Source organism: Geotrypetes seraphini, chromosome 11, assembly GCF_902459505.1.
Source record: "Geotrypetes seraphini chromosome 11, aGeoSer1.1, whole genome shotgun sequence".
Taxonomy (NCBI): Eukaryota; Metazoa; Chordata; class Amphibia; order Gymnophiona; family Dermophiidae; genus Geotrypetes; species Geotrypetes seraphini.
Window position 1 is genome coordinate 120,785,017 of NC_047094.1, and position 17,021 is coordinate 120,802,037.

A 17,021-nucleotide genomic window follows, 5' to 3' on the forward strand; every position below is an offset into this window, starting at 1 on the left:
CATTAAGAGAGAGGCACATTTCTTAGGCCTGTCGTTAGCTAGGGATTATTCAGGTATCTTTCAATCGTAACAAATAGCTTCATATCTGTAGTACTACAGGAAGAAAATTACAAGGGATCTATCATGTGGGAGATTTTTTTTTTTAACCAAAATGAAAAAAATATACTGCAGGACAGAAACATTTCCAAGGCCGCATGTGGATCACATTTTAAGATGTGGACATTCCCAGAACTACTAGAAGAACAGAGCCTTATTATGCAGATACTACAGTGAGTAATAAAAAGCTTCTTAAGTTACCTTCAAGTTGAGTGCATTAAATTGTGAAGTACACTGCCATGTCACCTTTAAACAGAAAGTCTATATTACTTACAAATTCGTAGTCTCCATCCTGTGGTACTTTCCAGTCAGATGAATTCTTAGACTGGCCTGATGCATTCTGACTGAAACTGTTGACTTGATTCTCTTTTTCTTTTTGTTCAAAATACTCCAGGAATGATGGTTTGACAGGCTGCATGGTTTCATCTCGCCCTGAAAATGCAGAAAGCACGCAAATCAGACAAGAGGCCGAAGGAAATTCTAGCACGAGTTGCATTTGCTCAGGTCTAATCCAAACAAATAACTGAGCGGCTGCCTAATGGTTAGAGCAGTAGGTTGAGAATTAGCCAGGGAAACCTGGTTCAAGTCCACTGTGACTCCTTATGACCTTGGGCAGGTCATTTCACTGGTGTTTTCCCTGGAAACTTTTGACAGCTGGGTGGCATGAATTTGTAGCTGGGTTGGAGGCAGAGGTGTACATTACATTACACTAAAATTTAGTCACCCAAAGTCCTAAGAGTGTTTAGTGGATTACAATAAAAAATATTGCCTATTGGAAACAGACCCAATTAAACATTTATTTATTTAATTTTCTACACCATTCTCCCAAGAGAGTTCAGAACGGTTTACATGAATTTATTCAGGTACTCAAGCATTTTCCCTGTCTGTCCCAGTGGGCTCACAATCTATCTAATGTACCTGGGGTAATGGGGGGATTAAGTGACTTGTCCAGGGTCACAAGGAGCAGTGTGGGTTTGAACCCACAACCTCAGGGTGCTGAGGCTGGAGTTTTACCACAATGCCACACTCGCCCCAAACTAGGCATTTGTGTCATCCAAAACACAATCAGACAATGACAGACAATATCACATCAATTTGACAACACAAATTTTCTAAATAAAAATGTTAAAAAGATTTCCTAATAAACATATAATTGGTTTCTGTTCTTCTTGAAATTGGAAGATCATTCCAAACTGAGGGAGCCTGATAAACAAAAGATGCGCTGAACAATTTGATTGATTTTGGTGATGGACAGCAAATATAAAATTGTCTAAGGGAGGAATGACCTAACCCACCTATTGATAAAAGTTATTAAGTTCTCTAAATATTGTGGAGCCATGCACGTAAGATTAAAAAAAAAAATCAAAATACAAAAGTTATGAATTCTAGCATTGACTGGCAACCAGTTGTTGCATGTTCACTTTTAAGAACAGAATAAAATCAACCTTATTGCAGTATTCTGCACCATCTATAATCTCCTCGACAGACCCTTCGTACATCCCACATAAATTATATTATATGAGTAATAAACAAGTTAAGTATGAGCAATACTACAAAAATAATACATGTCAACTGTGTTAACATGCACCATTCATAAATTTTCATACATCTTATGAGTAAAGCACTTTACAGTATGATATTATACCGGGTTATATTATCTGCTCAGGAAAGACAGGGTAGGAATGAAAGGAGGGAGAGTGGCATTGTATGTTAAAGCTCATATTAAAGGCACACAAGTGCACGATCTGCAGGGTAAGGACAATTACGATCCTTGAGGTACCCCGTTTTCTAACAAGAATATGTGGGAATAGGTAACACAAGCTAATATTCTGAGTACACAAATAGCACATACATTTGGACACTCACATTATAGAATGAAGGGGTCAGAAGTCTGTGTTGCAGGCATACAATATTTGCCGTCAGATCTTAGGGACACTCCAGCTTTCTTACTTTTCAACAATGTCGGAAAACTTGAAAACTCCAGAGTGGAAACGACACATCAGAGTGTCTCCGAATGTCTTCATTCGCAAATGAAGGAACTATGTTTGTTCTAGATTTAGTTCTTCTGATTAAAAGTTGTGTCTCAACTTCTGCTTCAGAAGGACTGAAACAGGTAGCTCCCAAGGCAGCATGGTGGCCAGTCTGCGTGTGCCTTAGCTTCTGAAAATTGCACTGCTGAAAGTCGCTGATCACTACCATTGCTCTGAGGCTCCTTAACCCCAAAGCACCTCTACTAGGTAGAACAAGAGGGAGGCTTAAGGAAGGAACTCAGCACCACTGAGTTTTCCCTACGACGATTCTCAACCTCTGCCTCTTCCAGAAATAATAAAGGAAACCCTTGCTCACTGAACCAGAAATACTGGTTGAACCGCTTGAATGCCCTGCACTGTCTATAATCTGTATGGTGAAGTGCCATCCACTGGAGAAAAAATGCTAAACGTTGTCGTCTGCACAGAGCCCTTAAAAGGGCAAATCACAGGAGCTATTTTGTCTCCATCTGCTGGTCAACATACATAATATTCCCGTTAGGCTGGACTGATCTGTGGGAAGAATGATTTGCTGTCTGATCTTAGGGCTGCTCCAACTTTCTTGTTCTAAAATCGTCTTGCTTGCAGATTTTTTTAATGTAGTTTTAGTGTTGAATTTTTGTGTGGCGGGGGGAAGAACAACACTGCTATTTTATTCTAATGTACCTCTGTTGATTGCTATATTTTAACGGGGCGATCCATCTTCAACTCTTCATGGATTAGGCAGAACGGACATTTCAAATTAAAGTATCCAGATATATTTATGCCCTCTGTTGGCAGGGTTTTCGCAGAAAAAATACATGCAGAATTTATAAATGCAGTTCACATGCATCTAAACACAGCTCCAGGAATGCTTTCTCCGAATTAGGCTCAATGTGACCTCCATCTTCCATAATACACTAACTTTTAGCAGCACAGAAAGGCCATTTTTCACACAGCTAATTAGTAGGGGTAAAATGTTGGGAGACTGTCTAGTGTTTATTAAACTCTTACACACTGCCAAAACTGACTGCAAGGTCACTTTAAATTGCCTGCACATAGTGTGTAGAATGAGGGAAAGGACACAAGCCATTTTAATGCAAACAACTCCCCCCCCCAACCCAACTATGCCCGTTTGCCACATGATAGAATATTTTCTCTTTGGATCCCCTTTGTATAATTTATTTGGATTTAGTTCAAATACCAACACCAGTTATATTCAAGTATACTAGGAAAGGTGAAAGGGGAAGGGATTTGATATGCTGCATTTCTGAGGTTACAATTAGAGAATGACACAGGAACAAATTTTTCCCCCTCCCCACAGGAATTCAATTTTCCCGTTCCATCCCCGTGAGTTTTGTCTCTGTCCCTGACCCATTTCTGTAAGCTCTACCATAACTGCACAAGCCTTGAACACTTATGATTTTCAAGTGTTTGAGGCTTGTGGAGATGAGGACGGAGCTTAGGCATTGGTGGAATGAGGCATTATGACATCACAGTCTGAGCTCTAGAATATTGCTATTTATGATTTTAAAGTGTTTGAGGCGTGTGCAGATGAGGACGGAGCTTAGGCATTGGTGGAATGAGGCATTATGACATCACAGTCTGAGCTCTAGAATGTTGCTACTTATGATTTTAAAGTGTTTGAGGCTTGTGGAGATGAGGACGGAGCTTAGGCAGTGGTTGAATGAGGCATTATGACATCACAGTCTGAGCTCTAGAATGTTGCTACTTATGATTTTAAAGCGTTTGAGGCTTGTGCAGATGAGGACGGAGCTTAGGCATTGGTGGAATGAAGCATTATGACATCACAGTCTGAGCTCTAGAATGTTGCTACTTATGATTTTAAAGCGTTTGAGGCTTGTGCAGATGAGGATGGAGCTTAGGCATTGGTGGAATGAAGCATTATGACATCACAGTCTGAGCTCTAGAATGTTGCTACTTATGATTTTAAAGTGTTTGAGGTGTGTGCAGATGAGGACAGAGCTTACAGGAATGAGGCAGGAATAGGAAAAGAACTCGCGGGAACGGGACAGGAAAATTAGTTCCTGCGGGGACAGGGAAAAATTTGTCCCTGTGTCATTCTCTAGTTACAATCAAAGCAGTTTACATATACAGTGGTACCTTGGATTACGAGCATAATCCGTTCCAGGAGCATGCTCGTAATCCAAAATGCTCGTATATCAAAGCAAGTTTCCCCATAGGAAGTAAGGGAAACTTGCTTTGATATGTTTCCATCCCCCACCTTCCCTCCCCCCCGAGGCCAGCAGTGCTGCTCCCCCCCGAGAACCGGCATTGCTCCCCCCGAAGGCCCCCCCCCGTGAACCGGCACCCTTCCCCCCCTCCCCCGCGATCCGGTACCCCCCGCCACCATCGGGCACCCCCCCTGCCGCCATCAGGCACCCGCCGCCGCCGCTACCTGAGGTCCCCCCAACCCACTCGAACCCTCTTCTTACTTTTCTGTAGCCTCCGCAGCGGCACCGGCACCAGCATGTCCTGTGCGTGGTGCTGGTGCCTGAAGATCTGCTTCCTGTGCTGAGCCTTGAGAGTTCACGTTCGACGTGAGAGTTCACGTTCGACGTGACCTCTCAGGCCTTGCACAGGAAGCAGATCTTCAGGCACCGGCACCATGCACAGGACATGCTGGTGCTGATGCGGAGGCTACAGAAAAGTAAGAAGAGGGTTCGGGTGGGTTGGGGGGACCTCAGGTCGCGGCGGGGGGGGGGGGGGCCCGATGGGGGGGGGGGGGGGTGCCGGATCGTGGGGGAGAGGGTGCCGGTTCGCAGGGGGGCGCTCGCAAATCAAAGCGCGCTCGGTTTCCGAGGCGCCGATTTTGCGAATGTTTTGCTCGTCTTGCAAAACACTCGCAAACCGGTGCACTCGTAAGCCGAGGTACCACTGTATACTGAATAAACTAAACGTTAAGTTTATATATCGCATCCTCTCCATAAAGATAGAACTCAGCACGGTTTAAAGGTACTTTAATAAATAAGGGTAGAACATAATAAGAATGAGTGGTTATACACGAATACAGGATGTCTGGTGCAGTACTCGGAGAGACCCCCCAGGAAAGAGATACTGGTCGACAAGTCATACAGATATTTATTTTGTATCTGGGACAATGGAGGGTTAAGTGACTTGCCCAGTCACAAGGAGCTGCAATGGGAATTGAACCCAATGTCCCAGATTCTCAGGCCACTGCACTAACCACGAAGCTACTCCTCCATTCCACTGAATATGAATTACAGTAGACTCTTTGTTAACCAGAACTCAAGCAACCAGAAAATAAAATACTGCAATATTTTAAATAAAAACACAATCAATTTCTGGTGGAAATTTTAAGTGTACACTTTGCACGCCACACCCGAGTACGCCCACGCTTGTCTACCACACGTCCGGTAATTTGTTGGGAGCAGCTTATGGTGAAGCCGCTTAGAAGCTGAGCAGAGCATACATTTGGAAGTTTTTGCGCATCCTGAAGTAGCCGACACTGGCGAAACGCTGGCCATTGTTGATGTGAGACCAACTCCACAACGGAGTAAGTATCTCTGTTTTAATCACTGGATCGATGTTCAAATCACATACTGGTTCAGTTTTTGTTACTGTTCTCTGCATTGCACAAGGCAGTTGGGAAGGTTCTTTATACCAATGAGGTAACTCACCCGGGTTTGAAAATTCCCACACTTTTCTCAACTAAGGTTGGTGTGGGTGGGGTTCTGAGGCTTTTTCCTCCCCTCTGGTTTTTTACACATCTTTAAGCACTGCCAGAGACCATTGTAAGATTTTACCATATAATACTCTAGTTAACACAGCTGTCTAAGGAGCGTTTTATTTGATATAAGGGAGTTATATATTTAGCAGTTTATGGTATGGCATAGTACTAGTTAGACAACAAAAGAAAGGAGGTGTCTTTTCAGTCAAACAAGTCTATATTCAAAACGTCCCAACAAGGATCCTGGTTTCGGCGGGTGAAACAACACTTTCCTCACACACCAAAACCAGGATCCTTGTTGGGACATTTTGAATAAAAGACTTGTTTGGCTGAAAGGACACCTCCCCTTGCCTTTCTTTTGCTGTTCTTTTGAGGTGAGGTGTTCTTCCACTTGCCCACAGTATCAGTTAGGCCAGTGGTCTCAACCTTGCGGCCATGGGGGCCATATGCGGCCTGCCAGGTACTATTTTGAGGCCCTTGATCATATGTCTCTTTAGCTATTATTAAGACTTAGCCAAAAGGAAAGATTTATAAATTATAAAGAGTTTTACCTCATGCAAAACTGTCATTTTTTAAATAAGACATTAACTATTTTTTCTGAAGCCCTCCAAGTATCTACAAATCCAAAATGGGGCCCTGCAAAGAGTTGAAGTTGGAGACCACTGGCTAAACTGTAACCATGACATCCTATTTGCCTTTGGGAAGCAGAGCTGAGATTGTGATGTCATAATGACTCATTCCACCAATAAGAGCCAGCCTCATCAGTGATGTCACAATGGCTTGATTGTCCTGTTCTCCCCTCTGCCCTCCAACCCAGCCAGCAGATTAACTGTTCCCCTTAACTCAGTGATCTCAAAATCGTGGCCTGGGAGCCACATGCAGCCCGCCAGGTACTATTTTGAGGCCCTCGGTATGTTTATCATAATCGCAAAAGTAAAATGAAATAGTTTCTTGATCATATGTCTCTAGCTCTAAATTACAATATTATTATTAAGACTTAGCCAAAAGGAAAGATTTATAAACTACTAGTGTTTAAGCCCGTTACATTAACGGGTGCTAGAATATATGCCTGTCTGTCTTTCTTTATTTATTTATGTCTCTCCCCCTGTTCCCGTCTCTTTCGTCCTTCCTTTCTGTCTCTCTCCCTCCTGCTATTTTTCTCTCTCTCCCTGGCCTCCTTTGTCTGTCTGTATTTCTTTCTGTCTCTCCCCCCCCCCCCACACACACACACTTTCCTTTACAGAAGCAGCAGCGGTATTTCCGTTCCCCTCCAGGTCCCTGTGAAGCCCCCCCCCACTTTCCTTTGCAGAAGCAGCAGCGGTATTTCCGTTCCCCTCCAGGTCCCTGTGAAGCAATTCCCTTCTCTTACGTGAGCTGTCCTGCTCCGTTCGGCCCCTCCCTTCATGCGATTTGGCCTGCTCCGTTCGGCCCCTCCCCCTTCCCGCGGGCTGGCCTGCTGCGGCCGAAGGTTAGTTTTAAAAGTGCCAGTGGCGGCTCCTCTTACGCTGCTGATCCTCCTGAAGAGCAGCCTGCGATGGTGGCCGGCTTTAGCGAACCTCGCAGGCCGCTCTCCAGCCTCGGTAGCACGTTCCCTCTGACGCACTGGATCGCGTCAGAGGGAACGTGCTACCGAGGCTGGAGAGCGGCCTGCGAGGTTCGCTAAAGCCAGCCACCATCGCAGGCTGCTCTTTACAGGAGGATCAGCAGCGGCGGCGGCGGTGAATGAGGGCTGAGGTGTGTTCCCTGCCGAGGATGCGGCAGGAAGAGAGCTTGCCTGGCTTCCAGCGTGAGTGAGGACGGGAGTGGTCAGTGATCATTGGCCGGGTTCTAAAATGGAACACGGCCACGGATCACACACCACGGCGGCAGTAATCACGCTTTTTTAAAAGCGCATGCGCCGCTAACCTTTTATTATATAGGATAAAGAGTTTTACCTCATGCAAAATTGTCATTTTTTAAATAAAACATTATTTTTTTCTAAGGCCCTCCAAGTACCTACAAATCCAAAATGTGGCCCTGCAAAGGGTTTGAGTTTGAGACCACTGAGTTAGGCCTATTTTTAATAGTAACTCTCAAGCAACATTTATCCAGCATCAACCAATCCCCCTGGGTGCCAGTTAACTATGTTTAGGCAGTTTTACAGCAGTACAGTAGACCAGTGATTCCCAACCCTGTCCTGGAGGAACACCAGGCCAATCGGGTTTTCAGGCTAGCCCTAATGAATATGCATGAGAGAGATTTGCATATGATGGAAGTGATAGGCATGCAAATTTGCTTCATGTATATTCATTAGGGCTAGCCTGAAAACCCGATTGGCCTGGTGTTCCTCCAGGACAGGGTTGGGAACCACTGCAGTAGACTCTCAGTTAAGTATAGAAACATAGAAGATGACGGCAGAAAAGAGCTACAGCCCATCAAGCCTGCCCACTCTGCTTACCCACCCCCTGTCTATGCCCTAATGACCCAATTTTCTTATCTTGACCCTCGTAGGGATCCCACATGGGTATCCCATTTATTCTTAAAGTCTGGCATGCTGTCTGCCTCGATCACCTGCACTGGAAGCTTGTTCCAATGATCAACCAGTCTCTCTGTTCAGTCCCAAAAAGATTTTAGTTGTTCCATTACTAGAAGTTTGATAAACAAAGCTATACACAATAAACCTTGCTTATAATTTCAATTTTGTGCTAAAATATAGAAGGACAGTAAGCTTCTGTTACAGAAAGCCAATGCCTCATTAAAAGTTCAATTTCATGCTGCAGTTATCACAGATCAAGTGTTAATATCAATGGTAGCTGGGTTACTCAAACATAAATTAGATTTCAATTGCATAATTAAGGGTAACATGAAATACCATGCAAGACTAACTGTAGTTAGACTTGTTCTCATTAAAATTTCAGTGACATACAGCGCAGATGTGAGTCTGATTCTGCACTGGTTTGACAGAAAGTGCCTGGGATGTGCCAAGTCATGATTCCCTGTGTCTAGTCTCTCCCCCAGGAGAATCCTGCTATAATGGTACTAGTTACTGAACATGCTAGCCAAGTTAAGACCTTGGATATAAGATATACCATGCTAAAGCAAGATTTGCAATATTTTTGACTGCTCATTGAACCTGACCGCTCATTGAATCTGACCAATCAACATTTTTATATAAAGAAAGTCTTTTCTGCAGGTCAGCCCTGCTGGATCAGTGATAGCGTTGTGAAGGAGATTCATGTTTAATTTATAAGTCCAACTACTTCTCCCTAGGTCACTTGGTTTGGGCATACCGCGGAGGAAGCTCTCAGCGTAGAATGGTGGCTTAGTGGTTGCAGCTGTAATCAAAGAATTAAGAACCCTGGTTCTGACTTTGGGCAAATTATATATTGCTATATTAGACATACCTTTTTTTTTTTTCTTTTTTTTAAAGACCAAAGGTCAACTTCCTATGGCTCTTGAAGACATTCAGAGAGTTCTTTAGTCTCTAACATCTCGTCCATGCCATCTTCTATATTCTACCACCTTCTTTCCTAGCTGAAGGCTTCGAAGGCATGGTATGCCCTTACCCACAGAAGCTACAAGACAAGTTCAGTATTTTCTTCTCTTGTGTTTATTTACTGAGATTTTCTTCTTTTGATTTTCTCTGTGCAAAACTAAGTACCGTATTTTCACATAGATAACGCGCACCCGTGTAAAATGCGCACACGGGTATAGCGCGCAAAAAACACATATTTATGTACATAAATTTTTATATACCGCGCACACCCGTATACCGCGCATGCTGCCCGACTCTCCTTTCGCCCGCCCCGACTCTCCTCTGGAGACCCTGACTCTGTTTTCGCCCGCCCCGACTCTCCTTTCCTCCTTGAAGTCCTGTCCCTACCCTGAAAGCCTGATGCCCCCCCCGACATCCGATTCACCCCCCCGCAGGACCGCTCGCACCACCACCCCGAAGGACCGCTCGCACACACCCGCACCCCCACCCTGAAGGACCGCTCGCACCCCCACCCCGAAGGAGCGCTCGCACTCCCACCCCGAAGGACCGCTCGCACCCCCACCCGAAGAACCGCTCGCACCCCCACAGCCTCCCCCCCTCCCCCATGGAGAAGCTGTCTACCTTGTTTCCTCTGCCGGCGGTCCTGCCCCTTCTCTGAGCCCTGCTGTACTGCTTTTTCTTCCGGCGGTCCCGCCCTTTCTCTGACATCAGAGAAAGGGCGGGACCGCCTGAAGAGGAAGCAGCGCAGCACAGGGCTCTGAGAAGGGGCAGGACCGCCGGCAGAGGAAGCAGCTGGGCTGGCATCCGGAAACAAGGTAGACAGCTTCTCCATGGGGGGGAGACTGTGGGGGTGCGAGCGGTCCTTCAGGTGGGGGTGCGAGCGGTCCTTCGGGGTGGGAGTGCGAGCGCTCCTTCCGGGTGATGAATCGGGCGTTGGGGGGGGTGGGAAACTATGTAAAAAAAATTTTTGTATAACGCGCAAGGGTATGCGCGGTTTGTAAAAACCATGTATAACGCGCGCGTTATATGCGAGAAAATACGGTATATGGCCTACACATTAATAAGAGGTGGAGAATGTACCCTGTTCCCATATTATACAAATATTGCAATGTAAAATAAGGACATGAAATCATAAGTACACATTCAATTCAATTGAGAGCTAAAGAATTTCAAGTGCATACAAATGACATATATACACAATCGATTGCTTGTATTCTAGGTGTATCAATTTCACTATTACACCTATTGAGTGATTTTTTTGATTTCTGTATGTTTCTCTTTAATCACTCTTCTTAGTAGAGTACCAGTTTTTGGGTTTTCCCCTTATATATTTGGACGTAAAGTATACCTAAAGTGGATAAATCAAATGCACACAACATAAGAACATAAGAATGGCCATACTGGGACAGACCGAAGGTCCATCAAGCCCAGTATCCTGTTTCCAACAGTGGCCAACCCAAGTCTACATAGCTAGATCCCAAGTAGTAAGATAGATTTTATGCTGCTTATCTAGGAATAAGCAGTGGATTTCCCCAAGCCATCTCAATAATGGCATATGGACTTCTCTTGTAGGAAATAACCCAAGCCTTTTTTAAACCCCACTAAGCTAACTGATTTCATCACATTCTCTGGCAACAAATTCCAGACCTTAATTACACATTGTGTGAAGAAATATTTGCTCCGGTTTGTTTTAAATCTACTACTTAGTGGCTTCATCGCATGTCTCCTAGTCCTAGCATTTTTGGAAAGAGCGAACAATTGATTTATATGTACCCTTTCCACTCTACTCAGAATTTTATAGACCTCTATCATATCACCCCTGAGCCTTCTTCAAGCTGAAGAACCCTAGCCGCCCCAGCCTCTCCTCATAGGGAAGTTGTTCCAAACCTTTTAATCATTTTCGTCACCCTTCTCTGTACCTTTAATACTGCTATATCTTTTTTAAGATATGGCAAACAGAACTGCACATAGTATTCAAGATGTGGCCGCACCATAGAAGAACCACATATGTTGCAGTGAACAGAGGTGGCTATGGGGTATCATGTGCTCTATAATCAACAGTAGACTTGGATAAAATATACTTATTTCATTTTATACAGTTTGAAGGAGCAAGGGAGGAAACACTGCCTATTAAGGCCGAAGTGGGGGGAGTAGCTTAATGGTTAGAGCAGCAGGCTGAGAACCAGATGAACCTGGTTCAAATTCCACTGCAGTTCCTTGTGATCTTGGGCAAGGCACTTAATTTTCCATTGCCTTGGATGCCAATAAAAAGAAAACCCTTTAGATTGTGAGCCCTCCAGGGACAGAAAAGCAGCTGCTATATTAAATGTATACTGTTTTGATATATATTCCCTGCAAGCCCAAAAACTAATAAACAAAAAAAACCCCACATCATTGCTATACATTGAAATATGCAACAAGGTGTATAGGACTTTACAGATTGTCCAAAAGGATTCATGAGATGTACAGTGCAATTTTCAGCTAGTACACAAGACTTGGGAGAATCTGCACCATGCTGTGAAGGGCTTTGGAAAATGAACAGTGGGGCTTTTTGTGCAAACGTTTTTCTACAACAAAGTAAACAGCAAAAACATGACTAAGGGATACTAGAAATCAAGATGGTGTGATCGGAATTTACATTATGCAGCTGTTATTTCCTCAAGCACGTCCTTGCTAAATGTACAATTCACATTAACACCTAATTTTCCCTAGCTGACTGAAGCTCTGGGAAACGTCATTTAAAGTGGATTTAATACATGCTGCTATACAATGAATAACATACAGCATAAAAAAACAATTAGCCCATCCTGTCTGCCCTGTTATCCATCCAGCTATTGATATTTTTTCAATTGCAGAGTTTTCTACTTGGACCAGTCCATTCCCATATCTGATCACCTTAGGTTTTAGGATTCGATCTATGTCTTTTCTTTAGGACTTTCAGGGTATGTATTTAATTGATCATTTTACTTTGGATTCATCATTCTGATTATCTTGACCCTTTAAGGCATCTATCAGGACCACTGAGGAAGACCTGCATCTTGGACATCGCCGTCTCCACAGTGTTTTTGTTCCTGTCTTAGTGACCTTCGGGTCTATGGAGTATTAAGGTTCAATTGTTGTTTGTTATCCATCCCCACAAACGTTTACACCAGCTCTATGACTGGCATAAGTGGTCACGTCTAAAACAACAGAACAATTGAGTCGATTAAAGAAGAGAACGGAGACTGACCAAGTACACTAAAATCCTATAATAACTTCTCTTGACTGACATGTGGGAGTGTGTGGCGCAGTGGTTAAGCTACAGCCTTAGCACCCTGAGGTTGTGGGTTCAAACTAGAGAGTTGCGCGGGGACAGAAATCCCACCCGTCCCCACCAAAGTCCCACCCGTCCCCGCGAGGAATCCCCTCCGTCCCCACCCGTCCCTATAAACTACAGAAATAGTTATTTCATTTAAATTATGCTACTGAATTAAAGGCTCTGGTAGAAACCCATTTACAAATAAGCAAAAAGACTTTATTAATTTGGAAATATTAATTGGGAAGAATACATACTTTGTAAACAGGTTTCTACCAGAGCCTCTAATGTTAATAAATTTTTATCAACACAACTAATATACTACTTTATCCTGAAGCAAAAAAAAAAAAAGAAATTGAATTTTTTTCCTACCATTGTTGCCTGGTTTCTGCTTTCCTCATGTTCTCATTCAATTCCTTCCATCCACTGTCTCTCTTCTCTCTTCCATTTGCTCTGTTATTGTGCCTCTCCCTTTCTCCCCCCTTCCAAATTGGTCTGGCACCCATCTTCTTCCCTCCGCTCCCCCCATAGTCTGGCATCTCTGTTTTCTTCCCTGCCAGCGTCTTCTCCCCACTCTCTCTTCCCCATTTCCTTTCAGCGTCCTTCTCCCCCCCCTGTCTTCCCCATGTGCTTTCAGTGTCCTTCTCCCCCCTCTGTCTTCCCCATGTGCTTTCAGTGTCCTTCTCTCCCCCCTTGTCTTCCCCATGTCCTTTCAGCGTCCTTCTCCACCCCTTTGTCTTCCCCATGTGCTTTCAGTGTCCTTCTCCCCCCTCTGTCTTCCCCATGTGCTTTCAATGTCCTTCTCCCCCCTCTGTCTTCCCCATGTGCTTTCAGTGTCCTTCTCCCCCCCGTCTTCCCCATGTCCTTTCAGCGTCCTTCTCCACCCCTTTGTCTTCCCCATGTGCTTTCAGTGTCCTTCTCCCCCCTCTGTCTTTCCCATGTGCTTTCAGTGTCCTTCTCCCCCCCGTCTTCCCCATGTCATTTCAGCGTCCTTCTCCACCCCTTTGTCTTCCCCATGTGCTTTCAGCGTCCTTCTCCCCCCGTCTTCCTCATGTCCTTTCAGCATCCTTCTCCACCCCTCCATCTTCCCCATGTCCTTTCAGTGTCCTTCTCCATCCCTTTGTCTTCCCCAGTGCTTTCAGCGTCCTTCTCCCCCTTCAGTTTTACCTTAAGCGTCTTTTTCTCTCCACTCCACCTTTCCTCCCTTTCTCCCTCCCTGCCCCTTACCTTTGTGGCGCTTCCCTGCCCGACTGACAACAGAACAGGCCCGGTCCGACAAACCTCCCTGCCCTGTAGCCGTGAATCTAAATTACCTTCTTACAGCAGCTGGAGTATTGAAGCTGCTGTAAGAAAGTAATTTAGATTTGCGGCTACAGGGCAGGGAGGTTTGTCGGACCGGGCCTGTTGTCGGTCGGTCGGGGGAAGCGTCACAAAGGTAAGGGGACCTGGCCGGCTGTGCTGCACCCAGGGCGGACCACCCTCCCTTCCCCCCCCTTGGTATGCCACTGCCTTTTCCCTACCAGCCCTGCCGCAGCACATAACCGACCGGAAGTCTTCCCGATGTCAGCGTTGACGTCGGAGGGAGGGCGGGCTTTGCTTAAGCCCTCCCTCCGACGTCAGCGCTAACATCGGGAAGACTTCTGTTCGGCTGTGTGCTGCGGCAGGGCAGGTAGGGAGAAGACGAGCCTCGCGGCTGAGTACATCCAGCTCCGCAGGAACCCCGCGACCCTCGGAGACATCCCCTCAGGATTCCCGTCGTCCCCGTTCCCGTGCAGCTCTCTAGTTCAAACCCATGCTGGTCTTTGAGACCCTGGGAAAGTCACTTAATCCCCCCCCCCCATTGCCCCAGGTACATTAGATAGATTGTGAACCCAACGGGACAGACAGGGAAAAATGCTTGAGTATCTGAATATATTTATATAAACTGTCCAGGCTATTGTTCATTCAGACCGTCAGGTCGTCTATCTTTATACTACATTCTCGACCAAAATTTCTTCCAAGTCCCAAACACCCAGAACAAGACCTTTTGGACATGGGAGGGGGTCAGCATTGTGATGAACTGGCCACCCAGACAAGTGGGATACCTTACAAGGCACTGCTGTAAACTTCACAGAAAGGGTGCCACAAACATCTCACCAGAATTCCCTTATAGGATATGGTGAGCCCCTACCCCAAACCCACTATATCCACTTGTCTACAATCTCAATAGTCCTTATGGCTGCAGGTGCCGCCTATATGGCAGTACAGTAGGGTTTTGGATGATTTTGGTGGGCACACATGTTCCACCCACATATAGTAGTTAAGAGTAGCTTATGGACCTGGGTCCTCCTCTCTGGTTCAACAGCCCACCCCCCAGGCTATTTGGAAGACCCGTGTGCAGCTCTACTAGGCTTTCCTATACTAGGTGCTGACATGGAAGGCTTCCCTCCGACGTCAGCTTCGATATCGGAGGGATGCCTTCCGGGTTGGCTTCGGTGGAGGGGAGCATGCAGCTGGAGGGCAGGGAGGCCTGTTTATAAATGGGATCCCCGGCGGCAGCAAATGCATTAGGTGCGAGGGTGGGGGTCAGTTCAACCAGTGATAGGGAGGGAGGGTGGCTGCTGGACTCACGAGGGGGGGGAGAGCTGCTGACCCAGAGAGGTGGAAAAGGAGGCAACTCACAGCAGATCCTTTACTGCGGGGACAAGGCCATTCACCACTCCACGGGGCGGTGAATGACCTTGTCCCTGTACTTGTACCTGCGGCAAGCAGTTGATTTTTTTCCCCTGTTCCGGCAGGTTATTCACCATGTCATTTCTAGTCTCAGCTACTCCTGCTCTGCTGGTATCACCTCCCCCCCAACAAATTCGACACCTCTTTGGAAGAGTAATGCTGGTTGAGGCAGAAACACTGCTGATTGCTGAAGGCTGCACAGGAGGATTTCTGAGATCCGGGATAATGAGGTGTCAGGCCCAGGGGAAACCCACCAGCAAGTATTCACTGCCATGCATTTTGTAGACAGTAAGGGCTCACGTGGTAAATGTAGATGCACCTACTTTCTGCGCATCCCCCAAACATGCCCCCTTGGCTAAAAGTTTTTTTGAAAACCTTTTATTGTGCAGTAATGTAAATGTGCTATCTGATTAGTACTGACGAGCCAATTCTCCACCTCAACATGCCCCTTCAAACAAATTTTTTAAAAAAATCTTATCATCAAACCAGAAGCGCGCACCAATTTGGAACTTTATTGCAGGATACCTGAGCATGTCCCACAGTGAGACCCAGCTAGGCACATGGGATCTGAGAGAGAGGAAGAGATAATGGTTACTGCAGATGGGCAGACTGGATGGGCCATTTGGCCTTTATCTGCCATCCTGTTTCCATGTTTACTGCAGTTCGGTAAAAAGGACCTCTAAATGCAGTTTATTAAATTTTACAAGTTATTTTATTTGGGATTAATTTTCTGCTTTTATGTGCCTGGCTGAACCTGAAAAGAACATGTAGGAGGGGTCATAAATAAAAATGTCGATACAGATAAAGCAAAAGGCTTTCTTTGCACATGTCAGACCCCTAATCGTATAATAGAAGTGCTCCCACGTTAACTGTTTAAATGCCAGAAATGGGAGGGGGGAAGCCCTTTCTGACAGTCACACTGGTAAATGGGCCTGACGCATCATTACACGGACCTTTCCCGCACGCTTTTACAGAGGGTGGTTGATGCATGGAATGCGTTCACGAGGGAGGTGGTGGCGAAGAAAATGGTGACAGTTCAAAAAAGCGTGGGATGAACACAGAGGATTTCTAATCAGAAAGTAATGGGTATACATTGAAGGAACTAAGGCCAGCACTGGGCAGGCTTGCATGGCCTGTGTCCCGTATATGGACATAAGAACATAAGAATTGCCGCTGCTGGGTCAGACCAGTGGTCCATTGTGTCCAGCAGTCCGCTCACGCGAAGGCCCTTAGGTCAAATACCAGTGCCCTAACTGATACTAGCCTTACCTGCGTACGTTCTGGTTCAGCAGGGGAGGGTTTCAATGGCTGGGATGGTTAAGATGGGCTGGAGTGAGCTTTGATGGAAACTCCAGTATATGGAACCTAAGCACACTACTGGGCAGGGCTTTGGGTTTCTAGCCCTGAAATATCTAAGAAAAAGGACCATTTAAACTAAATTAATTTATGGAGCATGCATGGTTGGGCAGACTGGATGGACCACTCGGGTCTTTATCTGACATCATGTACTATGTTATTATGTTGTTTCTATCTGTTGCACTGCTGCCATTAATACAATTAACACAGGAGCACTTACAATTTCCTATTTAGAGAGCACTTAAGGCTCCTGTATTAAGGATGCGCTAGTGTCAGTATGTTTGCTGATTAGAAAAACACCCATTCTCCCCCCGCCCCAAAATAAATGCCACATGCTTAGCTCATGTAGGTTGCAAAATTAATGCAAAC

At 45.5% G+C, this 17,021-nt stretch overlaps 1 protein-coding gene across 2 annotated transcripts in view; it reads right to left on the reverse strand.

Moving 5' to 3' along the window:
• Positions 1 to 17,021, reverse strand: part of STK4 (serine/threonine kinase 4) — a 124,051-nt gene that overhangs the window by 47,656 nt on the left and 59,374 nt on the right. For both annotated transcript variants that reach the window (XM_033962993.1, XM_033962995.1), the window contains exon 10: positions 371 to 528. In XM_033962993.1, coding sequence (XP_033818884.1) covers positions 371 to 528 — 158 coding nt within the window. The remainder of the gene's footprint in view (positions 1 to 370; positions 529 to 17,021) is intronic.